Source organism: Rosa chinensis, chromosome 7, assembly GCF_002994745.2.
Source record: "Rosa chinensis cultivar Old Blush chromosome 7, RchiOBHm-V2, whole genome shotgun sequence".
Taxonomy (NCBI): domain Eukaryota; kingdom Viridiplantae; phylum Streptophyta; class Magnoliopsida; order Rosales; family Rosaceae; genus Rosa; species Rosa chinensis.
Window position 1 is genome coordinate 13,276,836 of NC_037094.1, and position 15,376 is coordinate 13,292,211.

At 37.4% G+C, this 15,376-nt stretch overlaps 2 protein-coding genes across 3 annotated transcripts; both read right to left on the bottom strand.

Annotated features, from left to right (window-relative positions):
- Positions 1 to 420: 420 nt before the first annotated feature.
- LOC112176764 (COP1-interactive protein 1) lies at positions 421 to 5,407 on the bottom strand. Of its 2 annotated transcripts, XM_040510526.1 has the most exons (4): positions 5,257 to 5,396; positions 4,890 to 5,004; positions 3,759 to 3,939; positions 421 to 3,307 (listed from the first exon to the last, which is right to left on the bottom strand). In XM_040510526.1, the coding sequence occupies exons 3-4, from the start codon at positions 3,847 to 3,849 to the stop codon at positions 600 to 602; spliced, it is 2,799 nt and encodes a 932-aa protein (XP_040366460.1). In that variant the 5' UTR covers positions 3,850 to 3,939; positions 4,890 to 5,004; positions 5,257 to 5,396; the 3' UTR covers positions 421 to 599. The 2 variants fall into 2 exon arrangements, with proteins under 2 accessions (XP_040366460.1, XP_024170601.1); XM_024314833.2 differs by lacking the exon at positions 4,890 to 5,004 and having other exon boundaries at positions 5,257 to 5,407.
- A 1,863-nt stretch (positions 5,408 to 7,270) lies between these two features.
- On the bottom strand, positions 7,271 to 12,618 carry LOC112177202 (crooked neck-like protein 1). The gene is made up of 8 exons (XM_024315462.2): positions 12,455 to 12,618; positions 11,037 to 12,211; positions 10,828 to 10,893; positions 9,800 to 9,944; positions 9,487 to 9,705; positions 8,172 to 8,394; positions 7,864 to 8,059; positions 7,271 to 7,656 (listed from the first exon to the last, which is right to left on the bottom strand). Exons 2-8 carry the CDS (start codon positions 12,191 to 12,193, stop codon positions 7,542 to 7,544), a joined length of 2,121 nt encoding a protein of 706 aa, XP_024171230.1. The 5' UTR covers positions 12,194 to 12,211; positions 12,455 to 12,618; the 3' UTR covers positions 7,271 to 7,541.
- Between the last annotated feature and the right edge of the window lie 2,758 nt (positions 12,619 to 15,376).

A 15,376-nucleotide genomic window follows, 5' to 3' on the forward strand; every position in this document is an offset into this window, starting at 1 on the left:
TAATTGCCAAAAACTACAAACTCCCTCAATTTCTCGAGGTTATTATAAGTGAAGACGATTAAGACTTCGAACTACCTGTATAAATTTTAATATCATGGTCCAATTATTATTATTTTTCCCTTAAGAGTCCACAAATGTAAGAAAAATGTCACCTCAACACGAAAGTTTCGGCAATTTTAGTTTGAAAACAGTGATTTTTTTTCCTTTTCTTTTCTAGGAACAGAATTGACCCTCAATCAAATTAAAATCAGTTGTCACTGTTTTACAAACGTAAATGGCCTCACAAGACAAATTTGAAGAATAGAAATGATTATGTTTGACAATGATATGAGAAATAGTCTTTGATTTACTATTTGGACATGGCGTTTGTCCATTTGTTAGAGTCAAAAAATCCTTAGAACTTCCAATAACACATCCCTACTATTTAGCCTATAACCTCTTCATTGGCCAGAAAACAAATACAGAAGTGAAATTCAGAAATGGATGAATTCCCATTACAGTTAACTGAGAATCTTTTGAAGAAAAAAAAATGAATGAATAAATTGAACAAGATTTGGGTAATGCTGCACAAAAATATCACAACAATGGCCATTGCAGGCCTAATTTACAGTACTGGATCTACCAGGCCTCTTTGTTATCACTTCCTTAAGATCATCATAGCGGATTCGGTGATGATCAATTAAGATACATAGCTGCCTTATGACCTCCCTCTTCTCCTCACCAAGACTCAACAGGTCTTCATCCCTCTCCTTTATTGTCTTCTCCATTTTCGCTACCTGCTTCTCGAGTTGGCTAAAGTTTTTCATTAAGTTCAGCTTCTCTCCGGCTTCCTTACTTGCCATTGCCTCTAACTTCCAAACTTTCTCCCTTAACAAACTCTCCTGTTCTTCCTTTTCATCCAGCTGAGTAGCCAAGCAATCGGCATGACGCTTCAGCCGTTTGATCTCGTCGGTTGCCCCTGTAACCCAACTTTTTGCAACCTGAACCTCATCAGACATTCTGGATATGTTGTTCAAAAAGTTGCTGTGCTCCTTATCAAACCTACATGCCACCCTATCCAATCGGTTCAGAGTTCTCTTTGCTGTCTCGGATACCTCCTTCATCTTTTTGAGTGGATTTTCGTAAAATGCAAGCTTTTCTCTGATCTCTCTAGTTTCTTTCTCACACTCCTCTTTCATTCTCCAGTAGCTCTCTTTTGTGTCATTGTGTATATGTTCTGCCACCCGGATTCTCTGGTATAAGAGCCGGACATTGTCTTCAAACTGTACGCGGTGCTTTTTTGCCAATTCTTCCATCTTTCTTTCGGCAAGCTGCAGATTTAGCTTGGATTCAGGAAACCACATTTTAGCGTTTTTATACTCCTTAGTGATCTTCTTGATAGTATCTTCCTGTTCCTTAATAACTCTCTGCTGATCAGCAATCTTTCCTTCCATCTGTGTCTGTCTTTCCTTATATTCTTTGTTCTCTGTCTCACTCTGTAACTCCATCTGGCTTTTCTTGGTCAAGGTATCCAACTCTTGTTTCAAATCGCTTACCTGTGTTGTTAAGGCCATAAGTTTATTAGCAGCTTCCTTGTGTCCATCCTCGCATTCTCTATGAAGAGCTTCAACCTCATCCCCTCTCTCGGTCAATGTCTTCTCCAACTCAAAAATTCTAGCATTTAGACCCTCATTTTCACGCTGCAGCATATCAGTGTCATGGATTTTACTTGTTATCTGATTTTTCAAATTGGTCTTTTGGCTGCATAGAGAGTCCACTTCCCTTTCCATGTCCTTTATCTGATCAAGAAACCGCTGTCTTTCTTCCAGCATTTTCTTTTCGGTTTCATTTTCCATCTCAGTTAGTCTTTTCAACCATTCCTTGTTCTCTTTCTCACACTGCAATTCTAGCTGGCTCTTCTGGAGCTTTACAGAATCCAACTCCTGTTTCAAACTGCTGACTTCTGTCGTCAAAGTCATAAGTTGAGTAGAAGCTTCATTCTTTCCATCCTCACATTCTTTACGAAGAGCAGAAACCTCCTCCCCTCTCTGGGACAAAGTTTTCTCCAAGTTGACTATCTTAGCACGCAGACCCTCACTTTCCCTTCTCAGCTTATCTGCCTCATGCATTTTACTTCTTTTTTGCTTTTCCAAATTCTTTTTGTGGCTGCGTAGAGAGTCCACTTCTAATTCCATATCCTTCACCTGCTTAAGAAAACGTTGTCTTTCTTCTGATATTTTCTTTTCAGCTACATCTTTTCTTTTCAGTTCCTCCTTCAAAGTTTCTATCTGGTGCAGTTCCTGGGAGATTTCTTTATTCTTCCTATCTAGTTGCACTCCTGTTTCGGCTCTCTCCCAGCGCAGGGTCTCTAATTCCTGCTTCATTGCATTGATCTTATCTGTGAGTTCCTCAACTTGATCCGATGATTCAGTTTTCACAGTAGCCATTCTTTCTTCCATTTCCCCTTTTTGAGCGTGCAATGACTCAACTTCCAGTTGCAGATTGCTGGTCTGTGCCATCAAATATGCAACTTTCGGTGTTGAACTACTCTCATTTTCGAGTTTCTTCACGAGATCAGATATTTCATCATTTTTTTCTTTTAAAACTAACTCGAGTTCCAAAATCCGGGCATGGAGACCTATGTTTTTATCTCCTAGCTGTTTAGCTTCAGCAACTCTGTCTTCTTTCCATGCTTCCAAATCTCTTTTCTGGCTGCAAAATGACTCCAAATCAGTTTTGAAGCCAGCTAACTGAGCCTCTAACTCTTTCACCCTAGCTGATGATTGAGGCCCGTGATGTTCATGCGCCTCAACAAGAGCTGAAAGTTCCTTTACTCTTTCATCCACTTCATTCCTGCGATCTTCATTTGTAATATCTGCATGTACTTTTTGCAGTGCTGCCAAATATTCTGTATTTATTGCGTCCTTTCCTTCACTAGAACTCCTAGACAACGATAGTTGCTTCAGACCCAAATTCTCGGTTTTAAGGTCATGATTACCGCTGTCTGCCATCTTCTGATGCTCATGATTTTCCGGCTTGACATTATTATTGTCAATTTCGTCTGAGGAAAAATACTCAGAGTCTGAGCCGGAGCTGGAGGGAGACAAGGGAGAAGAGCCTGTTCTCACTTTTCTTCTCCGAACTATTCTTCCTGACTCTCCTATTAGATGATCATACAATGCATAGAGTGACTGGTACTGTTGGTAGAAATTCTCAATGAGTCCAACAAGTTCACTCTCATTCTTTGAATCTCTTCGGTTCCCATCTTTCTTTCCGAGGTCTTCACTTTTTATAAGCTTGAAGATCCTTGTCACATTATTTTCAATATCTGCAGATAAAATATAATTTCCAAATAAGATAACTTACAACATAAAGTGAAGTGGCAACTGTAAGATATGGTATATCAAAAGGCATAGTTCTGTAACAGGCAGTGATCAAGACTGAAATTTCAACATTATGCTAAATGGTAAGCACGATATAAAGTTTCCCTAGGCATCAACCAAAATATCATTGACAAAAGCCATCATAACTACCAAAAGAAAATGGAAACAAGCAGAGACCACATTCAACTAGAACAAAAGAAAATGATTTCAGCAATTATAAGTATTCTTCAATGGGATTGCAGAAGCTTTCTTGGTACTAGTTATACATTGCAGTGTACACGAGAATGAAACATGCATCAAATTTTTGAACTTCATTCTTTTGGCCTCCATATATCAAATCGTTCACAACCAGGTTATATATTCAAAAGACTAAAGTTGAAGGGAGAAAACTTGTACCTGATTTAGTCCTCTTCAACTGTTCAGTTTTATCAGGATCAACATGATCCCCAAAGGACTTTGCTAGCTCCCTCCAGCGATGCTTAATCATCTCTATCTTGAAGAATTTTCAGCAAATACTTGTGATTAGCAACACATCAACACAAGGCACTTTCATCTTGAGCTTGGCAATACCGAAGATCTGAAAATTGAACAAGCAAAATTACATTGTCTACTGGAACTTCTAGCATAACTACACATTCAAATGGACAACGATGAGTTTGAATCTAGGAAGAAAAAGATATTCTGAAGCTTCTATTATAACTCTTTATGCTCATTATTTGCCTCTAATACAAAGCAAAGTCTCATTAAACAAAGAGGGAAAGTTTAAGAAAGAAAATTCTCTTATTCTGTGATGAAAAGCTCAGAAACAGAATGCTCATGCGAAAACATGTCACTAGAGAATAAGATTGACAGTTCCACAGAGAACAGTTGTGATGAGTTTGATAGATCTTACTTCGATAATATTATGTCATTGTGATTATAACCATTGAATCAGATAGGTGTTGCATTTAAGTTTCAGGCTCATCAAACTGCAAGCTATAATCAATTTCTCCCACTGGAGTAGGCAAACACAATGATGGTATCATAGTATGCATGTCATAATAGGAAATAAAAGTTAAAGAAAAAATTAAGATTGAAGACTAAATAACAAGAACAAAACAAAAACCATGTCATTGAGCCATTTTAGTATCTTAAAGGGAGAGTAATTTTTTATTTCTGAATGACCACCAAACATGTAATGTTGTTAAACCATTAATTAAGCGAAATCATGAGACTTAATGTGGTTAGCATATAAATTAGCCAGCTTCTTTTTTTTGAATAAAATTAGCCAACTTCTAGGGTAAGTACTATGTACACAAACAAGAGTTCATAAATTTAAGACAGAATTTGACATTGCTGATGGAGCAGAATAATAAGGGTCCCTATGTAACTGTTTTCATTTTCATATGGTTGAGAAGAATTAGGTCTGGGATGTCAACCTCATCGACATGGAAAAAGACAGCAATTGAAGACTTTTTGCAGTTACAAAATTTAAGACAAAAATGCTTTCCCCCTGAATTTTACATATAGAAAAGTGACACCTCCTACCTGGCCATTACCAAATCAAAAGGACTGATCCCCTTTTCCATGTAAAGCTTTGAATACAATGTTGGAATCTTTCCAGCTTGGACAGAGAAGAAGATATTCAATCCCAAATAGTTTCCTATGAAGAAGAAAAAAAAAAGGAAAAAAATATAACTTTTCCTAAATTGTAGCAAGTTTGATTGTATCAAATGAGACAAAGCAAACAATGATTTTTGCTGACATCCTATTTGATTGGTATATGCAATTACAGGATCAAAAGGAACAAACTTTGAGCTAGTTAAGGCAATCAATCAAGGAAATCAGCAGAAGAAACTCTGTTATTGGAGCATTAATAATTACATTCCTTCAAGCAGTAAAAAGGAGAAATTACCTGCAAACCGAACGCCATTTTTCACATTCCAATTGCAGTAAAGATGGGTTCTTGAGAGGTAAAAAAAGATAGAGGGGTAGGGATATTAGTAATTACTTTGATTCTATCCTGGGTTCTGTTTTGTGGTTTCATTCCGGTCCCTGAAAGAAATAGTAGTTTTTTTCTTTTTTGGTTTCTATTTACTGTTTTGGGGATAAAAGGAAATGTTGGCGCTTCTGTTTTTTGTTTTCTAAAACCCCCATCAAACTACTATTTACGTCTAAGATCAGTTTCTCGTTTCTTTCATTTTTGGTAACATGAGATTATCTTTGTTTCGGGAGTTGGGACCAAAATAGCGTGATGGGTTATTATACACTTGGCATTATCTGGTGCTCATTCTCCGAATGCCACGTGCCACAGTTCCCGCCTTCTTCTTTTATAAGGTTCATTTCTATACTATTTCAAAAGTTTTTTTATTTTTTATTATTTTTAATGTGATTTTATGCATTTTAGTGCACATATGAATTTTATGAATGAAAAACTAGAATACATTCATAATGACCCTTTTTCTTTTGAAAACCATAAGTTTCCATCGTAACATATTTAGAAGACATTATACTATTAGGCCTTGTTTGGTTCGCGGAAAGGAAAGTAGTTCATTTGTCTTTCCCATGGGAAGAGAAATGAACTTTCCGAAGAACTTTCTATTCCGATGTTTGGTAATGTAAGGAAAGTTATCCGGAAAGTTGTTAAAAAGTATGTAATTAATGGAAAACATAGTGAGTAATAAATGCAAGGAGAAAAGAGGGGAAAGTGATTCATTTGGAGTATGGAAGGAACCATTTTCCCCCCTATTTTCCCTTGCTTCAGGAAAGTATTTCATTTCCTTTTGCATCCCAAACACAGGAAAGGAACAGCTTTCCTTTCCTGATGCTTACTTTCTGCGAACCAAACGAGGCCTTAATTTTACAACAGATATCATGAATCAAATTAACTAAAACTAGAATTGCTCGTTTGCATAATGAGTTAATGACAACAAGAATAAATCTTGCAAACAAGCAAATCAACGGTGTTAGTAAATCTCCGTTGCTAACACCGCCAATTATATATGATGGAGTAGTGTGCCAAAGTTTGTTTCATATAGATGTTTAACTCTGCCATTCAAGTCCATAAGTTCCAGACTTGCCCATGTACCTGGACATATAGATGGTCATTTTAATATAATACTAATCATAACTCTGATTAAACCCTTGAACGAGTCTAATCCTAACTCAGTTTTCCACTCTCACTACTTCGGCTCACGTCAAGGTTTTCTCGAGCCTATCTAATGTCACAGAAAGATGGTTCAATGTATATGGTGCTGTTTTCATTAGGCTAACAGTGGAAAGTCCAAGCTGAATATAAACACATCTGGATCACCTTTGAAGCAGCTTTCAGTTTGGCTAGTTGGGCATTTCTATGAATGATCCTACACAGATTTTAATAAAGCTTTAATAAAGCTAGAAGAAAATTTGGAACAAATTGACACAAAGAGACAGTGAGCAAGTGTACGTGCGTGGAACACATGGGCATGGATTAGCATCCTGGATTAAATGAGATTTGATGGATACATTCTCCCTAATAACAATCATGTGGACATGATCCATATTCTATCTATTTTTTTAGTTTAAATATCAACATCTGTTATAGCCTTATAGGGTCTAAAATGTCAGGCTCAATAGGAAAGGAACACCTCTTCTGGGACCATTGAAAACAAAATTCATTCCGTCGAGCATGATCTCTTCCCCAAATTTGGATGATGGCCCTTTTTGTAAGTGGAAGACAAAGCCAATGATATCATTACACACCGACTCTTTTCTCCTGTAACCACTAATCATGTAGCCAATCTTCCAAACAAGGATTCTTTTCAGAGAGATTGACTACCGACTTCTATTCGAACAAATATTGTAATATGGTCCTTGTGTAGGAGAATTGCTACGCTGAGCCGTGATCCTGCTCCAAACTTTCAATATAATTCTGCAATGATTTGGTAAAATACTACGAATAAATTTCATCAGCACCATTAAATAACAAGTACAACTTTCACAATTCCCATGTTTACAAACCATGACCAATGCTTTTTGCAAGAATCAAGACACTAATCATTTCCAACGCATTGTACAACATACAGGAGGTACTAGGTGTGAGAACATGTTCATAGAAGATTCTAGTTCAAAAAAGTCATCACCGACCAGATCAGAAGGATGGTAAAGGAAAACCCTTCTCTGTATTTACACTTACACAGTACAAAAATAGTGCAAAAACTTCTAATCCTCATCAGAAGAAACTTTTTGCTTCTTCCACTTGTAGGCAGCTTCCAAAATCTTGAGATTTGTCGTCTGACTTTCTTCTGGGAACAGGTAATCAATGTATTCCTCGTACCTGCGGATATAGATTTTGTCAACATATGCAAAGAAGGAACCAATAATAGCTTATCAAATGGGCACGATAAAAAAACAAAACTCATTTTGCAGTTGACAGACAGATTCTCTAGACCAAGACGGTCATGAGATATATATATATATATTATTATAAAAAGAGAAGAAAAAAAATGTGAGAACTTAGAAGCATGCAAGTTTGGTAACATACCCTGCAGGACCGTCTTCGGTTACTATTGCCCTCCTCTTCTTCAGTTTCTTTGGCAGCTTAGATTGAACTAGGCTAGTATCACCCAGATCCCCAAAGCTAGCCTCCATATTAAACCATTCTTCTAGCAACATACCTCTTTCTTCCTTCAATTCAGGTGCTGAAGTTCTAAAATAGTTAAGAGCTTTCTCAAAAACCCCTGATGCACAGATAAACAGAAAATAAAGGTGAGGACTTGTTAAGGAGACAAAGATGAACTGAACAATAGATTCAAAACAATAAACTATATAACATTATTAGAAACTGCTTACTTCTAGCACGCTCAATACATTGTTTCTTCTCTTCAATTATATCATCCTCGGAAGGAGCTTCTGCCAAATCTGAATCCTCGTCATTTCCCCCCACCATAGCGGATGCCTCAAATTTTGCATAACTGATCCACACCTTTAGATGTTTTGTCCGGTCTAGGAGTCTCTCATAAAGTTGTCTGGTTCTATCAAACTCAAATTCTGACAGTTCAAAGTCGATGTATGCCTGTTATCAATCAAAATCAGGAATCAGGAAAGACACATTTATCAAAACAAATTTTGATACATCAAACCATAAAACTTAAAAGCACCAATGCCAGTCCTTCTCAAAAAGTACTTATACATTGAGACCAATACGCCACAGATGTATTCTAATTCTCATTGTCTGTCCTCTCATCAAAAACACCATTTTATACTTTTTTTAACTTGTTTTCTCTTTACCATTCAAAATAATCTTTACAGGACGATACAATTATCAAAGAAAAAGACTACAATTCACATTAACATATGCTACTAAAGCCAGTAGCAGTAGTCTGAAGCCTAATGCTTTTACTATTGCACTATAGGTCTTCGAGAGTAATTTGATCCCATGGCACTAGTAATGTGGTTAAACAGCAGATACATTGCATCAGGCTATGCTAAAAAAAACTGTCAAAAACTGGTCAATGATGACCAAATTCCATTGTCCCAACATCAACTGTTGGGTATGGGTTTGGTTTACTGTTGGCTCGGTACATTTTAACCCCCTCCTCCTCCTCCTCCTTTTTTTTCTCTTCTCCTCTCTCTCTCTGTTTTCTTTCAGGAAATTAGAATGAGGATTACACATCTTCATCATTGACTGGAGAAACCCACGATCAATGATGTCACACCTACCATTTCACGCTAGCATCCCATCTTAACCTTTAATCTACCAACAATCTCTACCTTTAGTAAACAAAAAAATTATTTCAAAGCTTTCTTGGTCAATACCTATATTCAGTATCTGGAATCCTGACAGTTGTTTAACTTGTTTCAAAAGATAACTGGAAGCAACAAACCAATCTATAATGTACTTCCACAAGACAACAAAGTGAACACACAATAGGCCTAGGATGAGGTTGTTTCCATTATCTATTCCAATTCAAGTTTTAAAAGTCAACCGTTATACCACAAAGATACATAGAATTCATGCAACTAACAAGCATGGAATATTTCATATCAAAAAACAAGCATGGAATATTATATTAACGAAACATCATAAAGACAGATGATTCAGATCCAAGCAATTTAGAGTTTTATCTAATTTCTGTTTAGCAATGGGGCTGTTGTGTGAATGTACCTTCCATAACAATTCAGGCATGTCAAGTTCTAATTGGCTGATGGCGAGTTCAAAAAGGGCCCTTGCTCGTTCTGTCTCACCCAAAGATTTCTCTAACTCTGCATACTTGCTCCATGCATAGCAATTGTGTGGTGCCCACTCTAGATACTTTTCATATAACTTCCGACAACGATCTATATTTGCAAGTTGCAGCTCAATCTCAATATACTTCTTGAAAATCTGTTAAGAGGAAGCATATGTGACAGTTAATGTGTATTCACTGATAAATGGAATTGTGTTAAAGTAAGCATCAACATTGCTAACCATATGTTACCTTATCTTTTGGTGCCTTGCCTATTGCAGTACCAAGAATCTGGCGTGCACCCGTGAGATTTAGCTGCCGTATCTCAAACTGAGCAGCAAGAAGCCATATTTTTGCAAATGAAAATTTCTCATGAGGAATCAATTTAAGGCACTCCCTGGAAACATACAAGCTCATTATGGATCTGGCCAAAGTCCTTACAAGAAATAATAATTTACTACAAAAAGGCCAAGCTCATGAGCCCTCATACTGTCATTACAAACAAAGCAAATTATACAATTACAACAAAGAGACAGATATATACCCTAGTTACTTAAATATATATGAATTTTCCTCTTTAGGTTCATTTTTCAAGCATATATAAACAAATATTTCAAACCTTTAATCAGTACTACTGCACTGCAGCTGCTCATGTACTCAAGACCAAAATGATTAAAAGAAACAGAGCACTCGCTTTCGCATACAACAACAAGCTGAAGTATGCTACTGACAAATATCTGGTGCTGTCACCAGTACCCAGAGTACCCATCAGCGGGTAGCTCTGGCTACTGATAACAAAACACCTAAATATAACAACTTCCTCCCAAAGTGTCCCATTACTCCACTTCCAGGTTCAGGCTCGGAGAGTGTGCAAGGGTTGGGGTCAGGACTAAGTGTGGAATCAACTTTACGTTTGATAAGCTTTATTCTCTGGATGTTTTCTTTCAAGTGTTCAGTACTGGATCTGATGGTGACAATGAAAACGGATGCACACTGTGCTTCTAATGATCATTAGATTAGATTTGTCTTCTTTTTCTTTCTCTATGTAGTAATGATACACACACACACATATATACTTGAATTGTATGCTGTATTCATATATGTGCAAGTAACACTATGGGATGATGACAGGCTTTAGAATATACTTATGGCTTTTTCTGGGTTGAGCTATCCACCTATCCTTGTTGACTTAAACAGTTGCTAAAGAAAATTATAGCAAGTTACAGAATAAAGAAAAGATCATGTACATCAACAAACCAGAGTTAACGAATGAAGCATACCTATAGACATCTCGTGTACGTTCCACATCACCAGTATCAAGTTCCTCGTAAAGTGCATAATTAATCCTGACATGAAACATGAAACAAACAATCAACAACAATTACTTTTATACAACAATGAGCAATAGTGATTCAAATCAAATGAAGCCACATTAAATTAATAGCATGAACATAATCACTAATTAACAAATGCTAATTATGCCACATACCACAGATAAATATATCGCTGCCAATACCGCTTCTCAGGAGCAGGAGGAACATTAGCAACAGCTCGCTCATAAACCTCTCTGATTCTGTCCTTATTCCCTGCACTCTCTTCCAGCCTTATATAATCAAACCAAGAGTCGTAATTAAGAGGATTCTTCCTAACCTCATCCTCATACTGAAACCTCCTCTTTCCCACAATGGCATCCTCAATCCCTTCTCTATCGCCATATTGCTTCTCAAAAGATACAAACTTCTTATACAAGTCCTCAGCTCTTCCTTTGGGTATGTGATCCAGTGCAAATTTATAGATACACCGAGCTCGCTCGGTCTCTTTGCACCGCTCTTCAAATTCAGCGAAAGCCACAAACAGCTGCTCAGCCTCCTCATCATCAGCTAACTTCTCCACTGCCCTCTCATACACATTCCTCGCCCTCGCAACATCACCATTCTTCATCTCAAATTTGGCAAACCGAATCCAAGCTGCAACTTTCGGATGACATTGTACAAACCGCTCGAAAATCGCTCTAGCACGCTCAACTTCATTATACCGAAGCTCAAATTTGATGAAGGATAGCCAGCCTTGCTGGTCCGGCATCCAAGTCATCCACCTCTCGAAAATTTGCCGAGCACCAGCCACATTCCCAATCATCTCCTCCATGTGAATGTACTTGTACCAGAGCTGGTCCACTCTAGGCAAGAGCTGGACAGCACGGTCCCAGACATTCCTAGCATGATTAATGAACTTGTTCTTCATCTCCACCTCCGCATACTTGAGCCATAGCGTATGATTCCGATAATCCACCTCAAGGGCACGCTCCCAAACAGACCGTGCACGCTTGAAGTCCTTCTGGGACTCCTCCCACTGCGCATACTTGATCCAAACACTCACATTCCACCGCACTCTCCGAATTAAATCCTCAAATTCCTTTCGTTTTCGCAGACGATAATCCGCAAGCTCAGATGGGTCAGTGATTTTCTGCTTGGGAGGCCGGATTTCGGCCTCCTGCCGCTCGCGAGCCTCCCGGAGGATTTGCTCGGCGGTAATCTGAACAGGGGCTGGTGTCTTATTCTTAACCCTAGTCGGCCGTGGTAGCTTGACCTCCGTATCCTTTCGGGTTAGGTACCCTAGGGCAGGGTCAGCGTCCTTGTAAGAGCCCATTGCGAACGATTTTCGCACCTGTAAACAAGTATAAACCCTAAAATTTTAACAATGCACAGACACTGAACTAAAGATTCAACAGCAGGAAAGAAAAAGCATATAAATTTTAACGACTAGAGCAGATTAAGTCAACATGGAAGTAAGAATAGCCTAGATAATCCCCAAATTAAGGACGAATTGAACGATTTAAACCCAGCTAAACCCTAATTTTTTTTTTCTTCCAAATTTGTATCCAATTGAAAAAGTTAAATAGACACTTACAGGTTACAATTTTCAGGATTAGAGGAGTTGCTAGATGAAGAAGACGGCGGCGGACACGACGGCTTTGAAATCTTGTTCCGAGGTTTATTTTGAAATTGGAAACAAAGGGGCTTTAGACGAAGAACGAAGCCTTATGTGGAGACGCTTACGCCCAACGACGTCGTAACGCTTGAAAAACTTCTGTTTTTTTTTTTTTTTAAATTACTTCTGTTCTTATCATCTTTTGAATAATTTTATATTTTATAAAAGAGGCCAGGTTTGTGGTGTACGTGTGGGATATGGATTAACTTGGGCCAAGTTTGAATAGCTGTGTGAATGGGCTTGCTCGGCTCTAACAGATGATCGTCCAACCCTTGTCCTACCATGACTACTTTGGGCCCTAAAGATTAGATGGGATGGATCGGGCCCTTCACAAATTTGTAGGGCTGGGCAGGGCCGGGTATCTACTAATACCGATCGGGTACCGAAAGTATATTTCAGGACGGGCCGGGCAAGGATTTTGATTTTTTTTTAAATTGGTACCGATGGTACCAAAACGGAATGGATTCAGTACAGGCCCGGGCTCACTTAATTGGTCGCAGATTTTCCAGATTTCAGAATGCAAAATTTGAATTTCTAGCTTTCCTAGCACTAAAATCTGCAAATTTGACACATTCAATTCTACATGAAACAAATCAACAATTAAACAATCATTTCAATCACTAAAGAAGAAATGAAGAATGACAAAGAATCTGCAAAGTGTTAAGTTTTTGATATGAAACTCTTGTGGTAAATAGTATGCACCGCAAACAAGTTTTGATTCAATGACACTAACCAACTTCTCAAATAATGAAGATACCAAAAAAGAAAATGACAAAGAATCTACACTGAAGGGGCTTCAATTTGAAAAGGCACAAAGAAGGTGAGGTTGCGATTGAAGAATTTTCAAGCCCAGAAGCACTTGGGTGAGACCGAGCAACTGGCTTCTTCGATCTAGCCATTGAATCGAAGAATCGAAGAAGCTCAAGAAGAATTGCTGCTATGGTGATGTCGTGATGAACTGATTAACCGGTGCTTTGGTGATGAATTTATGACTTGATGATCGATGAACATTGAATTGGTGCTTCAACGAGTGATGAATTGGAGAGAAATTTGAGAATTGTTGAATTGAAAATTTAGGGATTTAGCATTAGCCTCTAAGAATTGAGAGGATGAATGACTAAATGGTCAATGCGTTTAGGCATTAGGCTAAAAAATCATAAAGGTGTTTCAGTTTTATGTAAAACCATATATGGACCAATTACACTCAGCCACGTAATATAAATAACAAAAGATTTAATTTATTTATTAAATTCAGGATGGGACAAGCCTTATCGATATGTGTTGGATTGGTACTGGTCCCAGACCCGTTTCTTCATAAAGTTATAGGATGGGCCTAAACAGTATATTTTTTATTTTCAATCCTAACCCATCACAGCACTTCTACAAAAAAATTTAACTTATTTATTAAATTCAGGATGGGACGGTTATTGGTATGTGTTGGATTGGTACCGGTCCCGTTTCTTCATAACGGTACAGGATGGGCCTAAACAATATATTTTTTATTTTCAATCCCAACCCATCCCAGCACTTCTACAAACAAATTTAACTTATTTATTAAATTCAGGATGGGACGGTTATTGGTATGTGTTGGATTGGTACCGGTCCCGTTTCTTCATAACGGTACAGGATGGGCCTAAACATTTTATTTTTCATTTTCAATCCCAGCCCATCCCAACACTTTTCGGGCCGGTATCTGGCTTTTGGTTTTTGGTGCCCAACCATACAAATTTGAGTTAGATTGAGAACTGAAGTCATTTTTTTTTCTCATTAGGCACATACAGCTAAATTGGGAAAATTTAATCCAATACTCTTGACCAACAAAAATTAATCCAATACAACTGAATTGGGGCGCAATCACCTTTATCAGCCACAATCTTTCTTTTTCACAAATCTGGATCAAGAAGTTCTCGTCATAGGCTATTTCGGCTCTTAATCTAGATCTTAATTTCAGTTGTTTTAGAGACTTTTCTTTATAATTTTATTTTTCTTCTAAAAAAAATAAATGTTTAAGGACACCTAGATCATGTGTCTGACCCAAACTCTAGTAACTTGTTCTAGTTGTAATAGGGTTGGTATTTAAAATATCCTAATAATTGAATCATAATGTTTTCTTATAAGACTCGGATTATTTACTTGTAATCATCTATATAACAAGACCCCTATTTTAAATGGAATACACAATTCATTCTCTCAATTCTCTATGTTGTTCTCTCTGCATCTCTTTCCTAAAACAGTGGAGTAATTATTTTGTGATCCCGGACTATATGCTGATATTGCCATGTGGTGGCCTGGACCAATAAGATCACTCGAATTTGATGGTCATACCATTGCAGTGATAAAAAGATAGAAAAATTAAATTAAGAGAAGCAAAATTAATAGTGTTAAGGGAGGTTGCTCCTCTGTTTCACTCATCTTTCAGTATAAAAAAAACAAAAAAAAAACTAATCAGCAATAAATACATGTCATATGAATTTTTTCCATATACTTATTATACGGCTCAGCTTCATTCAATATATAGACTCATTTTTTCAAAATAAAAAAATGTCATATGAATTAATGATTGAATTCAGACTGTAACGTGTAATATGATCCAGCATCATAAAATAAGTTTTCAAATAACAGCTAATAAAATTGAAGTAGTCTATTCATATTCGAAGAGTAATAAACTTTTAAAACTAATATAAATATTTGGATGATGAAAGATTCTTGGGTGGGGACAGCCGCAGTGCCACGACTGACCAATCAGTGTCCAGCAATGGGGTATTTTGGGTACTGCATTTTTAAAAAGCAAGGGCAGTTTCAAAATAAGGAGAAAATTTTATGGTGTCTGATTGGTTAGAC